General features: G+C 35.3%; 1 protein-coding gene across 7 annotated transcripts in view; it reads left to right on the forward strand.

The window, feature by feature from the left end:
- The window catches only part of SCAF8 (SR-related CTD associated factor 8), a 61,688-nt gene that overhangs the window by 15,116 nt on the left and 27,666 nt on the right, over positions 1-18,906 (forward strand). For 2 of the 7 annotated variants that reach the window (XR_004158902.1, XR_004158903.1), the window contains exons 9-20: positions 195-326; positions 481-593; positions 1,077-1,270; positions 2,843-2,943; positions 4,006-4,119; positions 4,639-4,795; positions 5,885-6,015; positions 7,266-7,410; positions 7,940-8,020; positions 8,629-8,853; positions 9,485-11,198; positions 12,571-12,652. Coding sequence is in view for 4 of the 7 variants with exons in the window: in XM_031552467.1 (XP_031408327.1) it covers positions 195-326; positions 481-593; positions 1,077-1,270; positions 2,843-2,943; positions 4,006-4,119; positions 4,639-4,795; positions 5,885-6,015; positions 7,266-7,410; positions 7,940-8,020; positions 8,629-8,853; positions 9,485-11,184 (3,093 nt within the window). In the remaining 3 variants the exon portion in view is untranslated. The other 5 variants (XR_004158904.1, XM_031552466.1, XM_031552468.1 and 2 more) reach the window with 3 other exon arrangements.

Raw genomic sequence — 18,906 nt, forward strand, 5'->3', positions numbered from 1 at the left:
TACTCTAAATCTATGCTTTGTATTTTCTCAGTAGATAATTACTCCATATGAATTGAAAGGAAGAAAATAAAAGGAAGTAGATTAATTGCTTTTGAGAAATATTTGAACAGTTGTTTCATGTAGTCTTGATATCTGACACAATAAACAATTTGAATTATGAGGCTTCTTATGATTTATAATTATTTGCAATTTAGGCAAGCCCTGAGGAAAATCAGGAAGGGAATTTTGGTTCAGAGCACTCGGCATCACCATCACAAGGGAGCAGTCAACAGCAGTTTTTAGAAGCAGAAACAAATGTAGATGATTCAATGGATATTCAACAACAGGTAAAAGAATTTTTAATTTTAATTGCAAAAGTTGAAAACGTGATACTAAGTTGATTTCAAAAGAAATAAAATACATGCATTTTTTTCATATACTTGGATAGGTTGTAAGTGTATTTATTAAATGTTTATGAATATCTACTGTGTCTCACCTCAGGACATGGACATAGATGAAGGGCAGGATGTTGCTGAAGAAGAGATTTTTGAACAAGAAGAAAAAAAATCTGCTGTTCGTTCAAGATCAAGAACTCGTTCAAGATCTCGTTCAAGGTAAAGTAATGAACTTGTATTAAGAAAATGAAGTTTGCTTTTTTTTTTTTTTAGCAGGATTTCAGTCTGTGATTACCATTCTCAATTTTGTATTTTCCAAAGTTTTCACGAGTAATTTGTTCATTTATTGTTTGTGAGCTAGATAAAGACTTAATGTACAGCAGCTTGTTTTGCGTACCTTTGGACTATCTTAAATTTTTTAACACTACTCAGATAACAAAAATAACAAAAAATAACACAAATTGAGTTTGACAGGCTTTCTCTGCCAGAAAAACTGTTATTCTTATGGAAATCTTGAGGCATGTTTTGTTTTGGTTTATTATTTAAAGCCCCGTGTATGTGTTCTATTCCCCACATTAATGGCAATTTGAGTAAATATAAAGGAATTATTTGTAACAAGCTTGAAGTCTGTAGTTAAAAATAAAACTAAATTACTTTTTTTTTTTTTTTAAACTCAGGATACTAAAGTTAAGTATTTTGTAGGTCACCAAGGAAACGAAGGTCTAGATCACGATCTGGTTCTCGTAAGCGTAAACACAGAAAACGTTCACGATCAAGATCAAGAGAAAGGAAGAGAAAGTCATCTCGGTCCTACTCCAGTGAAAGAAGGGCTAGGGAAAGGGAAAAAGAACGTCAGAAAAAGGGGTTACCTCCAATACGGTCAAAAACACTAAGTGGTAAGTGGCAACAGTTTTCTGTTCTAATAATACAGTACTAAAGGGAAAACGCCTTATTTCATTGAAAGAAAAATATTCAGCTTCTACAAAATTTTGGTAGACAAATTCTTTTTGTAAGTTTAAGTTCTGGTGTTTCTTACAACTTAAGGAGGTACATGATCTCATTTTAGAGAAGAGCAAATATCATACTGTTCCTCTGATGATTTTATTCGTGCTATTACATTGATCATTTTAGCTCCAAAAAAAAAAAGTAGCAAGAGTGTCACTAAGTTACTAGATGCTTTTTCTTTAATACTGTCTTTTACAGTGCATTTGAAAATGGACAACACTTGGTCTAAAATTTGTTACCCCTAATAAGGGATTTCAGTAGGTGGTGGACACTGTTCAAAGGTGCACACTTCGGTCAGTTTGCTGAGTGCTTTAAATAGAATTAATTTTGTTACTGTATCAGCATGGTGTTTTCAGGATCCTGGATTCTTGGGATGCACACATTGCACTTAATTTATTTTTGTAACAAACTTGCTTTCCCAAATTTAACTTTGGTTAGATAACATAGTTTCAGATGTAGATTCTGCGTTTATTTTGTGTCCTGAATTCTGTCGCCTATCTGACAAGTTAAACAATTCAGAATTCATTTTTCTAAAAGAAAGAGTGTTCTGTTCTCTATACATGAGTATTTAACATCTTTCCAAGCTGCTGTAAACTCAGAACTTCACTAGAGTTTCGATGTATGTTTTTTATTCTCTGTCTTTTCACATGATAAATAGCAAATAGTTTTTATGGTGTAGATTTCTCCCAGCAGACTACAAAGCAGGGAACTATAATCAGAGTGGATGGGAACTGGGAAGCAGGGATGCTAAGTGCCGTATAGAAGACCGTCAGCACTTGAAGTACTTTGAGGTAGCTTGTCTTGTGTAGAAGGGGGATTCTAAGGAGTGTAAGTTGAGGTGTGGAATTTGAGGAGAAAAAAAAAATTGCCTGACTTCATTAAATTCGTTAAGCAACTCAAAATATGACAACCATTGTTAACCACTAGTTGAGGTCTGAAGAATTGTTTCTTATACATTTTGTTGTGAGAAACAAATTGACTTCTGTGACATTTCAAAAGATAAGGAGCCAGTTGTGTCTAAGAGAAATCTGAGGGCTAGTCCTTCTCAGCATTACTGAGTACTGTCAGTTGAAACTCTTTTAATCATACAGGTATGCTTTTTAATGGCAAATTGCTATTACAGCTTGCTATGGCTGATCATAGAATATTTGGACTGGGAGGGGACCTTTCTGCTGCTGGCAATAATAGCTGACAACATTCTCTTTTTTCATTATTTTTAAAACAACTATTTTGATTAAAAGAAAGTAAAGCAAGAAAAGTGAACGCTTGTACTGAACAGCCGTTTTTGTTTCATTTAGCCTTTTAATATTTCTATTAATTTACCTACTCTCTGCTTAATAAGTTATGGATTTACTATTCTTGCTTTTGATCCATGATTTCTGTGCCTATTATATCTATTCTATAATGTGTTTCATTAGCAAACATTTTAGTACTTGCTGTAACATGAATGCTTCTCTTGGCAGTTTGCAGCACTACTCTTTGGGTAGGTCAAGTAGACAAGAAGGCAACACAGCAAGATTTGACCAACTTGTTTGAAGAATTTGGACAAATAGAATCTATTAATGTAAGTGTGCATATTATCATCCATTTTAAGGATTTTAAGCAACTTAAACATACCTATGCCTCTGGATTCCTTTTTAGCCTAAGCTTGTGTTTAGGTGATTGATACGTAGATTTTTTTATCACTGTATAAAAACTGTAGCTATGATATTTGCTTGTTAGTTTTCATGTACTTTTGTTTGAAGCACTGAAGACAGTATGCTTCATGGTAAAATGACTTTTCCCTGACAAAAACTTTGGGTTGCACAGTTTTAAAAGTTTAAAAAACTTTTTTTTTAAGTTGGGTTTTAACAAGTACAAAGTTGTGCCTTTTCACTTTGTGTTGTGGTGTAGGAGTAGAGATCATTTTTTATTTCACTAATCAACAGAGTGTGATATGATGTCCACAATGGCTTGGTTATATACATACATAGGGGTGCTAAATAGCAGTCAGTGTATCTAAATCATTTATAAAAGGATATGTAATACCGTAAACAAGAGTGTATTTATAAAATGTGACCATAAAAGTATGCTTTCCTTAGGAGCTATATTTCTCATGATTTAAAATCATTTAGATTTAGTCTAGTAGAATCATAGAATGGCTTAAGTGGGAAGGGACTTTAAACATCATCTAGTTTCAACCTTCCTGCCACTTCCTGTGCACTTGATCCCACTGTCTGTGTCACTGATCACAAGTGAAGACTGAGGCAAAGAACTTGTTGAGTATCTCACAGTTTTTGGAATTTAATGAGAGGTAGTGACCTCTGCTTTTCTGAATTTGCCATAGCATCTCTTGCTTGCCTTCTGCTTGTCATTTAAATCTGTCATGCTGCTTTTAGCACTCATTCTTCAGCTTGCTGCTGCTTCTAGGAGATGTTGTAACTGTTGTACCCTACTAACTTCACTCTTAGGTCTTGCTGATGCTCAGAATTATTAATTATGCTTATTACAGTGATGGTTACAGTATAAGCCCCTCATTTTTTTTTTTTCTTTTCTTTTTTTTCTATTTTAGTATTCAGTGTAGATATGTAATCTGAAATACTGTTTTTCCTGCTTTTCAAGACCACTGATGTTTTTTATTCAATAGATGATTCCCCCAAGAGGTTGTGCATATGTCTGCATGGTTCATAGACAAGATGCATATCGTGCTCTTCAGAAGCTTAGTTCTGGGTCCTACAAAATCGGATCTAAAATTATTAAGGTAAGTTGAACTTAGTCCAAAGATGGTGTCCATTTCAAAAACAGTACAGTTTTATTATGTTGATCAATTATTTAACAGCTATTAATTCAAACTGACAGTATGGAAAATAAGAATGAATCATTAAGGTATATATGGTGTAAAATGCAGGTTTTGACAGGTAATATGGAAGATACTTAAATAAAATTGTGACTTGATACTTAGAAAATATCTGGAAAACATTTTAAATACATGTTAGTGATAGAAATACTGAAGACCTGTACCTGACCACATAGATCACTTAATATTAAAATTGCTAGTGTTCTTGAAGTTAATTATTTGATTAGATGCTATGTTTTTTCTACTTTCTTTGACACTTCAGGAAGAGTCCTTTAAATACCGTATTCTTGATTTCTCTATATGCATGTTAGAAATAATGAAGAAGAAATTTGAGGTTTTAAATGTAATTAATGTCCTTGTTGTTGCAGAGGCCAGTTCACAGGTTATGCATAACCAGATAATCTTTTGGGGTTTTATTTTCAGATTGCCTGGGCTTTAAATAAAGGTGTGAAAACAGAGTATAAGCAATTCTGGGATGTGGATCTGGGAGTTTCATATATTCCTTGGGAGAAGGTAAAATTGGATGATTTGGAGGGCTTTGCTGAAGGTGGCATGATTGACCAGGAGACAGTAAATACAGGTATGGACATTAACAGTGGTACTTAGTATGTGTTTGTTTCTTGATAATTGCAAATCCTGAGAAAGTTTATTTCTTTAGGTAACACGTACTCTTTTAAATTTACATTAATAATACTAACTACTTGTTTACAATCTAAATGGTGTTGAAACGTAGATTATTTTTGTAGGGCAGTAATTAATTAATTGTCATGACCTGTTGTCAGGGGATTAATTTAAGGAAGATAATAATGATCAACAGTTCCGAATTTGCTGTGTGCTCAATTCTGTTATTTTTGTAACAATTATGATCTAGTTGTGATTGTGAAAGATGTTATATTCTGGTATAAGACTTAAGTTGGAGTTGGAACTTGTCCAAATAGGACCAACTTAGCTGAACTTTAAGGTATTTCCTCCATTAAAGTCAGAGACAAGAAAGCATGTAGTGTTAGACGATATACTGAAACCTATTTGAAAACTTTGCTAAGTTTGTAAAGGTACATGAGTAGTACTGTATTTTCTTGAAATGGATCTAGCACCAAATGACTAGACTACATTGAAATAAGCAATGTATTAAGACTGTTTCATTATAGAGACAGTAACTTTTCAGGTAAAAATGCATTCACAATGCTTGGAGTAAAAATTTACTGTAGGTAAGATAAGAATTAAATCATGAAATATTACTGGAATACATTCACTATTTTACAGTTGAAAAATGCAAACCTTTTTTCTTGATGCTGTTGGAAGTGAATATGAGGAGGTGGTAGAAAGAAGGAGTTGTGGTTGGTTGATTGGTTTGTTTGGTGTTTTCTTCTCCACTTGAGGATCTTCATTCTACTGCAGCCAAATTTTTAGAAATCTGAAACATACTCTGTATTGTGAATTATTAACAGAAAAATTGGTGAAAAACTTTGGCAAGTTTTAAAAATTTTATTTGTGTACAGGCACAATTAAATAGTGTCAAACAGGTGTTTAGAAACATTTAACATTCTTAAAATGCATAATAATAAGTAAATAATTGTATTTACTGTTTAAGATAGAAAAGGACTTTAAAAAAAAACCCACATCAGTTATCTCTTTATGTTAAAAATGCATCTTTTTTTTTTTCATAAAGAATGGGAAACAGCAAGGAGCTCAGAACCTCCTAAAGAAAATATTCAAACTACACAGAGTACTGCAGTTGATAAGAGCACAGTGATTACGACACAGACAGAAGCTTACACACAGCCAGTCACTATGCTACAGGTTTGTATTAAAGTTTGAATTTGCAGAATCTCCACACAGCTGGAGGGGTAAGTTTTCATTCAGCGCAGATTAACTTCAGTGTTAAAGAAAATAGCTAAGACAAAATATTTAATGCCCTGTGTCTGAATAGTAGATTGTTGTAGTCTGTGATACACACAGTAATTTGTGAGAGCCACTGAGTATCTACTGTGTTTTCTTTCACCTGATAAAACATGATTTTATTAACATCTAATCAATAGCTGTTTATTATGGAAGGTTGGAAGAATGCAGTGTAATTTTCCTTGAGTATAGCACAAGTATAAATTCAGATGCCTTATATCAAACCCTTGAAATTTTTTTTGTTATGACCAATGAAATTGTAAAATGAGAAGCAGTTGTTAAAAAAAAACTTGTATTCATCTTATCATTTTTTCTTAACATGTCTAGACGCTTGCAACACTTGAGCTGATGTTAATATGAAATTAACATTTTTGCATTTACTTGAGCTGAAGTTTTACAGTTTTTTCTATGTTGTCCCTGGTCCTCTTATTTCAGCTTCCTCCTAGCATAGACTGATTCATTTAAAAATACATGTATATGTGTCTATATGTGTATATTGCTTTTATTCTGCTCTGTATTACTTTTAAGTATTCTGCACTGTGCCAAAATGCACAGCTCAAACAGACCTTAGAACTATTACATAATTTCCAGGATTTCATCAGGTTTGTTAGTTAGATTATTACATGTGCTAAACTCACAACACTCTGGTACTGTTCTGAAATATATTGTTTCTTTTAATGAGAATGGAGTGACTGTTTCTTAAGTGCCCTCAAATTGCCAGATTTTTTCTCTCTTACCCTCCCTCTCTCTTTCTTCTTTTTCTTTCATCCCTACTTCTCATCACACTTTCTTTCTCTTTCCCTATTCCTTTTTGTATTCCCCTCTCTCCCTAAGTAATTTTTTATACTTCAATTAGCATAATATCTAACCATGCATTTTCTGTTCCTTTAGAAAAACAAAAAGATAGCATAGGTTTCATCCAGTTACCTTATTTATCTGTTATGCAGATACTATTCCAGAATGCAGTCTAATTCTTCAGAGCCTTCAGAATATAAAGTTTTTGGTACATTTAACGTTTTGCATGAATTGCAGGCAAGTCAGTGAATAAACTCTTTTAATGTCACTGAATACTGTGGGTATTTAAATTACTTGTTTTGTTTTTTTGTTTGTTTGTTTGTTTTGTTTTTTTGTTTTCTTTCCATAAAAAAAAGATTCCAGTAGCTCCAGCTGTGCCTGCTGTTAGCTTAGTTCCACCTGCGTTTCCTGTCACAATGTCTGTCCCCCCTCCTGGTTATAGTGCCATTCCTCCTCCACCCTTCTTGCGAGCAAGTTTCAATCCTTCGCAGCCACCTCCAGGTAAGTCAGTAAGGAAAAAATTGAATATGTAATAAGTGTTCTCAACGTGTGTGTTATGTATATTTTGCTTTGTACAGTTTTCCAACAACTTCTGGTTATTGCTTGAGCGAGCTTAAGAGTCTCTAATTTCAACCTAATATGAAATTTCTAATGTCTAAAAATGATTTCTTACTTTCTTATTTTGTGGAGAATATTAACTAAAGCTGGATTTTTTGTTTGTTTTCTGATTGTTTTTGTTTTAATTTTTGGGGAAAAATCAAAATTAAAAGATTCTTAAAATTCATCTCCTTTCTTTGGAAAATTTTGAAACTCCTAATTTTCCTATTTGGGTATTGCTGACAGAAATGCAGGTCTTCTAAAGTAAAGATGGATTGTTTTTGAAAATAACAACCACTGTCACATCTTCACATGCATGTGTTGTTCACTGGTTTTAAGTGATGCAACTTTCCAGGACAAATAATATAAGCAAGGTTTTAATGCAAAATTATATTTGCTTTTCATTGTAATAACTTGTAAATTTTCCGTATAGGTTTTATGCCTCCCCCAGTTCCTCCTGTTGTCCCACCACCTGTTGTCCCACCACCTGTTGTCCCACCAGTTGTTCCAACATGTAAGTTTGATTCTTCTCATAGTTGTTGTATGTCATTAAAAGCTTAATTGTTTGATATACTGCTGTCATTTAATGAAAAATATATTAGTCCTGTCTAATGGAAAATAGTAGCATATCAGGTTATCACGTAGCTTTTCTAAGCAGGTATTGATGGAAAGATTTACATAACTTTTCAGGTTGTCTGAAAAACAATAGTTATCATGGAATAACTGGGGAAAAAAATAATGACAAATGAATTATTTAATATTTGTATGCATAGTTTAGTATTTGAACTTGACTATAACAGATGTATCTATTACTTAAGCTATCAAGTGTTAGTTGCTGAATAATTTAGAATGATTTATTTTTAGTTAGCCTTTTAACTGTTATCAATTTAACATGTAAGAGTGTTTTTAAAGAGTACTGATTGGTTATGGTGCTTGCAGTTCATATTCTCTATAAAAAAGTAAAGATTAGAGTGCTGATTAAACATGAAAAATGATTATTAAAACTACCATAATTCTTAGAATAATTAAAAGAATTTTGATTTATTATCTTGACATCTACCAAACTAAACATGGATGATGCAAATATGGTTACTGTGATGCACTTGTGTTATTTCTCTACAGCGTTAGTACAGCCTCCATTACCAATTGCTCAAGAGACAATGAAGGATGTACCTTTTACTGGCCTGGTTCTACCAGTTGTTGGCACAGTTAGTAGCAATCTAGCTACTCCAACATTATCTTCTGGAAGCATCTTTAATCCTCTGCCAATCAACAAACAAGAATCTGATGAAAAGGGATCTCATCTTGCAGACCTTCAGATTTCTTCCAGTGAAAACAGTAGAGCTGGTAAGAGATGTTTTTATTGTCTGATACTTTCACATACAAGAAACATCATCAAGCTTAAGAGGTTTTTTTTGCTGATCCTTGTCCAATACACTAATAAATAGAGTTGGAAGTTGCATCCTAGGTATAATTTTCAGTTTAAAATGAAGGAATGATGGAGATCATCTTTATCATAATCTGATCGTTTATTCCTAACAGCTCTTTCTTGGGGATCTTTTCTTTGTAGATTTGAGAAATAGATCTGAACCTTTTGAAAACATCTTAAAAGTGCATTTGTTCTACATGAACGGTAATGCAAAGAAGCAGAGTAGTATAAAGTAGTATAAAATTTAAAGACCTGTGTCAAGTATTTTAATATTTCACTTGCATAAATTGGGTGATGGTTGTGGAGTTTGTCAATTTTAAGATGCTGTACATTCTTTACTATATACGGGTGTTAATTTCCATGGCTTAATGTCTATCCTCAACATGATTAAAATGATCTGTGTTCACTATAGAAACTGAGACAGACCTCATTAGTGGTATCATCACTCTGAATGTATTACTTGAAAAATGGATTAAGTTCTATTTTGTTTTGAATACTATGTTGCATTGGCATTTTCTGGTAACTGTTCTTCTTGTTGCTTCATTTTAGTGCAAAGTGATGTCTCGAGTAGCTCTGGACTTGTTGGAGGAATGCAACCACCCAGTGTCTCAAGCAGTTCTGGGTTAACTGGAGAAGGCCAGCCACCCAGTGTCTCAAGCAGCTCTGGACTTGCAGGTGGAGTTCAGCCACCCAATGTCTCAAGCAGCTCTGGACTTGGAGGAGGAGTGCAACCACCAACTGTTTCAAGCAGTTCTGGTCTTGCAGGAGGAGTGCAGCTACCCACTGTCTCCAGTAGCTCTTCTCTTGCAGGAGGAGTTCAGCCAACCAGTGTCTCGAGCAGCTCTGGACTTATGGCTGGAGTGCAACCACCAAATGTCTCAAGTAGCTCAGGGCTTCTAGCTGGAGTGCATCCACCCAATATCTCAAGCAGCCCTGGCCTTCTACCAGGAATGCAGCCTCCCAGTGTTTCAAGTAGCTCAGGAGTTCTGGCAGGAGTACAGCCACCGAGTGTCTCAAACAACTCTGGTCTTCTCCTAATGCCACCACCGAATGTTTCAAGTAGTTCTGGACTTATGGGAGTGCCACCACCAAATATTTCAAATAACTCCGGACTTCTGGCAATACAGCACCCAGCTGGCGTTCAAAATATGCCTCATTTAAATATTAGTAGTCAAAGGATGCCAGGAATGCCTCTCATAGATATCCGTCCAGGCCTAATGCCCCATTCACCTGGACCAAGGTTTCCATTAATGCAGCCAGGAATACCACCACAGCGTAGTATTCCTCCTCCAGCAATCCTTGATCCATCTCTTCACCCTCCGCCTCGAGGTCCTTTTCCTCCAGGAGATATTTTTAATCAAACAGAAAGACCTTTTGCAACACCAGGAAGACAAAATATTGATAGCATTTCTAATCCAGAGAAAAGGTTACCACTTGGAAGCGATAATATTCAGCAGGAGGGAGACAGAGATTATCGCTTTCCTCCAGTGGAAAACCGAGATAATCTCAACAGACCATCCCAAGTGGATGTCAGAGATTCTGTTGGACGACCACCAGTTGATCCAAGAGAGAGCATAGGAAGACCTCCAGTAGATGGAAGAGAACATTTTGCAAGACCTCATGTAGACATGAGGGAAAATTTTGGAAGACCAGGTATAGATAATCTTGGTCGAAGAGAGCATTTTGCTTTCAATTCGGATAAGCACTGGGGACAAAGAGGAGATTATGATGAAAGAGAGCACCATGCCTTTCCTATTTATGGTGGCCCTAAAGGCTTCCATGAGGACAGAGAGAGATTTCGGCATGTAAACTATAGGTTTGATAGTAGAAGTGGTCCCAGCTGGAATAGAGGATTTGAACAAGATGCTCACAGAGATTTTGATGACCGCAGAAGACCCTGGGAAAGACAGAGGGACAGGGATGACAGAGATTTTAACTTCTGCAGAGAAATTAATGGGAACAGGTTTGGAAGAGACAGAATGTCAAACAACTGGATCCCTCCTCCACACCCACGGGTTTTTGAATACTTTGATGGGGCCACTTCCCAGCGCAAAGCGGATAATTTGCCCCAGGTAAATGGTGAAAATACAGAGACAGAAAGTCAACCACCAACTGCACAGGTGCAGGACGATTCAGAACTTTATGAAAAACTGACATCTTCCGTCGAGATAAACAAAGAGAAGAGTGACACAGAAGCTGATATAGAAAGTGAACCAGTGGTAGAAAGCACAGAAACTGAGGGGACATAATCATCACTCAGTAGGTAAAAGATACCTTTTGTAAAGTTGTCATCTCTCTGTAATAGATAAATGGCTGACTGGACCTTAGTAGTTCACTTTTGTCTGCCAGAATTAAGTTAATCTGATGTTCATGTTCATCTTTCACTTAAATAACTGTACAACTGACTTGTATAGAACACTGTTCTTAATTTGAACATGGTAGGTAAACTTTTTTTTAATTTCCCTGGTAAAACATAAACTTGCCCCACTTGCTTTTAATTTCACAAAGATAAAATAACAGCTTGTCAAACAAAGACTTCCTATGGAAGAAAATGGAATTTTTTAGATACTACCCCTAGGTTGGCTATTGAAATTGTTATACTTGAAAACAGGTGCTGGTGTATCTTGTCCGTGTTTTTAGGCTGCTGCAGAATTTTAAAGTATAGACAAAGCTGTGATATTTTATGTTCCTACAATTTGGCAGAAAATGAAATGGCCCATGTTACTTAAGGAGCATAATACAGAGATTAAAAGTGATTTTGTAAAATCTACACTATAGTCTCTGTTTTCTCTAAAGTAAGTGTTTTGTGGTTTGTTCCTCGTACTGCAGTGGGTTTAAAAAACAATGCAAAAGTACATTTTAATGTTGGGTGCATTTTGTTTTTAGATGCCAATAAAGCATATTTGTTTGATAACAGTGTTCTAGGTATTGTATTTTTTTTTTTTTTTAAAGAAACCTGCAAGCTATAAAAACTTGGAACCAGCTATGATATGTGCTTAGCTAGTTGTTGCAAAAGGTTTATACTACTTTTGTAAGACCAATGCAACAGCTATCATGTGCAAGAAAGATGTGTATGGTTTTTACATGGAAAATCATGCAGTCATGCTAGTTTATGTGTATAACATATGTATGTAAATATTTGTGTAAACTCTTTGTAGATACTACTTTCTCTGTGCGTGCGTGAATGTGCACACACTCACAGAATATTGCAGACAATTCAATAAAATTGAAAAAAATAGGTTAGAAAAATGTTCACCTTCTTTAGATAGTAAGATTACAAAGTGCGTATCACTGTGATACTGTCAAGCTTACATTTACCTTCTTACGCTAATAGATGTATGAAGTTCTTACTACTTACAGAAGGTGAAATACGATACACTGTAAGAATATACAGTAATATTTTAGCTTTCTTTTTTAAAATGAGGATACATGTGAAGCCAAAATTTAAGTATTTGCATTGTCTTGTTTTGTAACATATTGGGTATTCTGGATAGACAGTGGTAGTGTTTAAGTACTTTGTGGTTGTTTTTATTGACTCAAATTCCCAAAATGTTGCATGAAGAGTAAAAAGCTGTTGTTGGTCTGAAAAATCCTCTTTTTTTTTTCTTTTTTTTTTTCTTTGTTTGTTTTAACAGAAATCAGGGGGCTTTGTGTTTTGGTGGCTTAATACTGAAGCAGAAAATCTTGTTAAATTGCTGAGAGGAATTTGCTGCTTAGGTAAATGAGTAGCGTTATTCTCTCTTATTTCACATACTTTGCTGCTTATGTCCTTCAAATTGGTGGTGGAACATTTAATATTGTAAGATTTTCAATTTGTTTCACTGAAGTGCATTCCACCAACTTCTTTCAACATAACTTTTGTTAAAATTCTGTCTGAAGGCATTTCACTTAGCTTTGAAGAAGTTGTTATTCTCTTGCATAGTAGCATCAGAGAGGTGGATTCTGTTTCCAAATGCCTCTTTTCTAGAAGAAATGTTTTTAGCTCAGATTAGAATTTTGATTTTTACTGTTAAAGTGTAAACATGCAAGTTTTAATTCCCTTTCCCATTCTCCCAAAGGGATGAAAGTATGAGAATGTCATGTGAGTGTAAAGTACAAGCAAGATTTTGGAAGCAGAATCAAGTTATACATGTGTTTGTTGCCATCTTCCTCTGGTACATGGGTTACTTTTTCTTGCTGTGACATAGTTCAGGTTTTCAATTATAGGAATTTTTATTTTGGACAGTCAAGAGCCAGCTTAATGAAAGTAATCCTTTGAAAAGAGTGGACATGAATGATTCTTTATCTACTATGCAATTAGTAGTCATCAGGGTGTAGTGAGGTGTGAATTAAATAATTATTGCTTTGACCTTGCTGATATGTTTATTATTAGAACATGTCTTGCGATTTGAGGTGAACAATATTTAAGTAAAAGTACCTTCATGTGCAGTCTCTATGGCTCGAAGAAGTTGCTTGATAATGCTGCGCAACCTAGTAGTAGTGTTCTGGAAAATAGAGTAGATACAGTTCTGGAAGTCCAAACATGCAAAACAGGTGTGAGGGCACTTCATGTATTTAAGGGATTTTTTTGTTTTGTTTTTATATTGTAGACTGAAAATACTTCAGCCACAGACCATGTAAATACCCAGAATCAAACACATATTGGCAGTAGCTTTTGTTGACAAATGTTTTGATAAATGCTTTTTTTTAAAACTAAAAGTTAATCTGTTTTTCTAAACTGAGACCTACAGTATGCTAAATTACTCAAAGTATGATGGTATAGGTAAATTACTAGGTAGAGAGTTTAAATAATTCAACTAGTAGTGGTATAAAACAATGTATTATTTAATGACTTTTGATCTTTGTTAATATCTTTTAAACGTTAATAAATTGGCTACTGTACGTATGTGTTAAACCATCAATTTCTAACAGCATTTTTTTTCTAGAATAAAATTTTATTGTACAGTTTTCAGTTGCATCTTGTTTACAGCTAGAACTGTTTCATTTCTTATTTTACTGATTTGGAGTGCAGATCAATATTACCAGAACAACAATATTCAGTAATACTAGCAAACATAGTATGGTCTCTTTAACTTACTGGTGAAAAAGTTTGAGTGAAGATCTTCTCATTTTGGATTAAGCCATGATAAAGCAACATTTGCCTTGAAAGGAGCTGTCCTAGCATCCAACACTTCGATGTGGTTAGCAATAGTGTTGTACTTTTTCCTAACACAAAGGAAAGAGTAAGAGAGGGACATAGAGAAAATAGGGGCCAGGCTTCTAGGGAACGGTTCTCATTTATGCCAGTTTAAAGCCTTCTACCATGACAAAAGCTGCTCACTCTGGCAACTTAAAGCAGCTGATCCGTACTTTGTCTTTTTATCTACAAAAGTGATATATATGAATAACTCCAAGTAGTTCTGCAGACAACACAAATAATATGTTTGAGCATGCACATTTACTTGAAAACTTCATGCATTAGTAACTTGTTTAATGTATGTTTGCCCTTTCAAACAGCCTGTGATTCTGACTTCACTGTACGGTACTTGAGCAGAATGCTACATCCATTAATATTATAAAGATGAAACATAGCCTTTATTTACTATAATGACACAGTCTCTTTGCTGAAGATATATTCTGTAAAATATTGGTACGCTTTTGTTTTCATACACAGTGCTCCACATTGTTACTGCAAACTCAAGGGAATAGGTTGCAAGATTCCTACAGTTTACTGTAGCGCCCTTCAAGCCACGTCAATGATTTAAATTGCTTTATTTATGAAGATGCCTTAAATAAGGCAATACAGGACTACTGTAATCAAGTCTACAGTGTGGAATGAATAGACATTACTGAAGCAGTATTGGAAGACTGTCAAATATATTGTCTATAGAAGATATTTGTAAAATAAGCCAATTTATTGCAGAGATCTCTCAAAACAATATCAGCAGTTTTGAGCATGTCCAGGGGTACATTATGCCAATCTTTATAGAGACACAGAATGGTTTGGTCTGGAAGGGACCTGAAAGATCATTTAGTCCAACTCCATTGCAGTGGGCAGGGACACCTTTCACTAGATCAGATTTTACTATGTAAAGTCTCATGTAAGCCTGAACTTACATGCTTCCAGGGATGGGATATCTGCAACTTTCCTGGGCAACCTGTTCCAGTATCTACCAGTCTCATAGTGTAGAATTTCTTCCTTACATCAAATCTAAATCTTCTTTTAATTTAAAGCCGTTACCTTTGTCATATCATTACACTCCTTGATAAAGCATCCGTTATTATCTTTCTTGAAAGCCCTCTGAGTATTGGAAGACTGCAATAAGGTATATATTACTTCCCTAGAGCCTTCTTTTTTTCTAGACTGAACGGCCTGGACTCTCACAGCCTTTTCTCATAGAAGAGATGTTTCAGTCCTCTGATCATCTTTGTGATCCTCCTCTGGACTTGCTTCAACAGATCTATGTCTCTCTTGTGTTGGCATTCCTGGAGCTGAAGACAGTACCTGCAGGTGATGTCTGATAACAGTGGAGTAGAGAGAGTCAGACAGTCAGTCATGTCACTTGATCTGGTTTCTCTACTTTTAATGCAGCCCAGGATAAAATTGGCTTTCTGGGCTGCAAACACAAGTTGCTGGTTCACGTGAAGATATTCATCCACCATTACCCTCTCATAATTTCCTTCAGGACTGTTAGCATGTTCATCTGCTCTGTACTGGTTTGAGATTGCACCAGCCCAGATGCAGCAGCTTGTACTTGTCCCTGTTGGATTTCATGAGGTTCATGTTGGCCCGTTTCTCAAGTCTCTAGGTCCCTGTAGATTGCATCCCTTCTCTCTATGGTATTACCAACATCACTCAGTTTGGCGTCACCCACAAACTTGCAGAGGGTGCATTCGATCCCACTGTCCATGTCACCAATGGAGATATTGAACATATTAAACAGTATCAATCCTCATGGATTGTCCCATGAGGGATGCTACTCATCATTAGTTACTCATCATTAGTCTCCCTGTGGACATTGAGCTATTGACTACAACTCTTTGAATGTGACCATTCAGCCAATTTATCCACATAATAGTCCATCTATTAAATCCATGTCCATCTAATTTGGAGATAAGAATATTATGTGGGACCATATCAAAGTCATTGCACAAGTCAAGATGACATCAATTGCTCTTCACTTTATCCATCAGTGCTGCCACTGTCATAGAAGGCCACCAAATTAGGCATGCATGATTTGTCCTTTTTGAAGCTATACTGGCCATCTCTAATCACTTTCCTGTCTTCTGTATGCCTTAACATGGTTTCCAGGAAGATCTACTTCATGATCTTACTGAGCATTGAAGTGAGGCTGGCTGATCTGTAGTTACACTTCTTAAAAATGGGTGTTATGTTTCCCCTTTTCAACTTACTGGGGACTTACCCTGACTGTGGTAACTTAAGAAAGGTGATGGATAACGGCTTAGCGACTTCATCTGCCAGTTCCTTCAGATACTTGGGATGCATCTTGTTGGATCTTGTGGACTTGTGCACATCTGTGTTCCTCAGATGATCTTAAACCTGGTTTTCTCCTTTGATGGGTTATACTTAATTCCCTTGGTCCCCGCCTTGAGATTCAGTGACCTGGGGAAGTGGGATGTGTAATAAAAGCAATTGCTCATGAAGACTGCGACAAAAAATGTGTTGGGTACCTCAGACAACCTGGATACAACGGACATAGCAAAGCCTCTCTCACGTATTAGAAGGGGGTACAATTTGTTTTATCATCCTTTGCTATTTTATGTATGTAGGAACCCTTGTTCTTCACATCCCTAAGTTAGTTCAGTTCTAGTTGTCCTTTGGCTTTCCTAATTCCATCCATCCAGCCAAAACATATCCTTATAATCTTCCTAGGCTGTATGACCCTGCCATCACTGCCTATGCACTTACTTTTTGTTTTGTTTTACTTTAGCTTGGTTGAGGTCCTGACTCAGCCATGCTGGTCTCCTGCCTTCACTGCCTCATCTTTTGCATGTTGCAATTAAAAGCTCTTATGCTCTAAGAAAAATATCCCTCAGTATCTGCCAGCTCCTTTATCTCTGGGAGGTGCTCTCCCAGGGGGTTCTATCCACTAGTCCCTTTAGCTGCTGAAAGTTTGCCTCCCTGAGATCCTTACGATATTTTTAGGTCAGAGTAAACTCCTCAAGAACATGAATTCTACTAGGACGTAATCACTGTAGCCCAAGCTACCTCCAGTCTTGATTTCTCCAGTAAGTTCTTGTGCATCAATGATCAGCAGATCCGATGACACTTTAAAGTGCTCATTTTGTTGATAGATTTTCCACTAAGTCAAACCTTTGGATCATTTAATTTGAAACTGGTAAAAATGGATCCCAAATTTCATTATTTTTGGTTTCAGTAATGTAATTTTAAAATAATAACAACCAAAAAATGGCTTTTCTATTTTAATGGGATCTTAAGAGTAAAAAGTTCATAATATACTTCGAGTGTCAGGAGACACTGAGAGTAACTAGGGCAATTTTATTGTTGTTTATTAAGGTGATAAAAGGATCTTTCCCTATTAACAGTTGAATTGTACATTAGCTGTGTTTTCCCTTCAAGTGTTGAGCTTTCACATCTAAAGATGTACTGAGAAGCCATCTGCTTCTTTTGTAGCTGAGAGAGACTGAAAAAATATGAAAGCAGAATATCTCTCATTTTGCTCCAAAATTTCAAACTTCATTGTTGTTGTTTTAATTTGAAGCTATTTAATTGGACAAGAATTGCAAAAAGGTTGGAGTTTTGTTTGCTTTTTTTTTTTTTCCCCTCTCCAGGGGCAAAGTTTATATTATAAAGCAAGATTGCAACTAGCCTTATATTTCTCCTTGAAGGATCATCTTAGTAGTGCTATTCGTCTCACAAAATTTGTACAGGCACTTTGAGTACTCAACATTTTGAAGTTTTTTTTATATCTCATAGTCAAAAAAGATTAAACAGAGCTACTAAAAACAAAATCTGTAGCACCTCCTTAAGAGTAGTAACTTCTAGGAAAGGTGTATAAGATCTGCAAAGTAATTCTTGAAAGCAGTAGGATGGCATGAGTTACTTAAGAGTTGAGTTGGTAATTTTTTGTTCTTTGTTTCTCTGAAGTTGATAAACTGTAAAACTGTATTTGCCAAAATTATTGTATTCCATTCTATCTTGCACAGACTTCATGAAAAAGGGAAGTTTCATTGAACATTCTACTGTTAATATCTTATAGATGTTCAGCTACCGTGAATTAGAGGAAGGAAAAGACTGATGTGTGCATTCTTAAAACTCAAGTGATTGCTTGATTGATGTGCAGTTGAAGATGACTATATTTCTCTTTAAGGAGTTTAAAATGCACTTACACAGAAACAGTGCAATCTGTTTAGTAATCTTATTCTGTAGTTTGTCATTTTTCTTTTAAAGTTAACTCCCTAATGCTAGTTTTAATTCTCTTCCTATAAAACTAAATCACACTGATTCCTTTAGACAAGGAACTGTTTTGTTCTTTATGGATAAAGTCTTCTCAAGTAGTATTTCAACCTGTTGAAAATTCTAGCAGACACTATGAATTGGACCTATATACAAGCAATAGTTAGATAATGTCCAAGAAGCAATGGCTTGCTAGCCTAGATTGAAATCAGATAAAACTTATGTTACAAAATGTGAATAAACCTTTCTTTTTTAGATTTAATGTAAATTAACACATACATTCTGATGAAATATTCAGTGATTACGAAGCAAGCATCCAAAGATATTACTTGTTCTGAGCATTTTCCCAAATGTTGTTCATATGCCAAAAAAAAAAAAAAAGAAGGAAAACTAGGAAGGGTCAGATAGATGTGTGAATATTTGCAAGTTTACAATGTCTTGGAAAAATTACTTGATAGAAATGTGAATACATCGCTTTTGGCTCTTTTAAGTAGTAGGTGCTGCAGAACACAGAAGGCTCCAGGTAAAGAGTGAACCAACTTGTCTGGAAGAA

This window comes from Meleagris gallopavo, chromosome 2, assembly GCF_000146605.3.
Source record: "Meleagris gallopavo isolate NT-WF06-2002-E0010 breed Aviagen turkey brand Nicholas breeding stock chromosome 2, Turkey_5.1, whole genome shotgun sequence".
Lineage (NCBI taxonomy): Eukaryota > Metazoa > Chordata > Aves > Galliformes > Phasianidae > Meleagris > Meleagris gallopavo.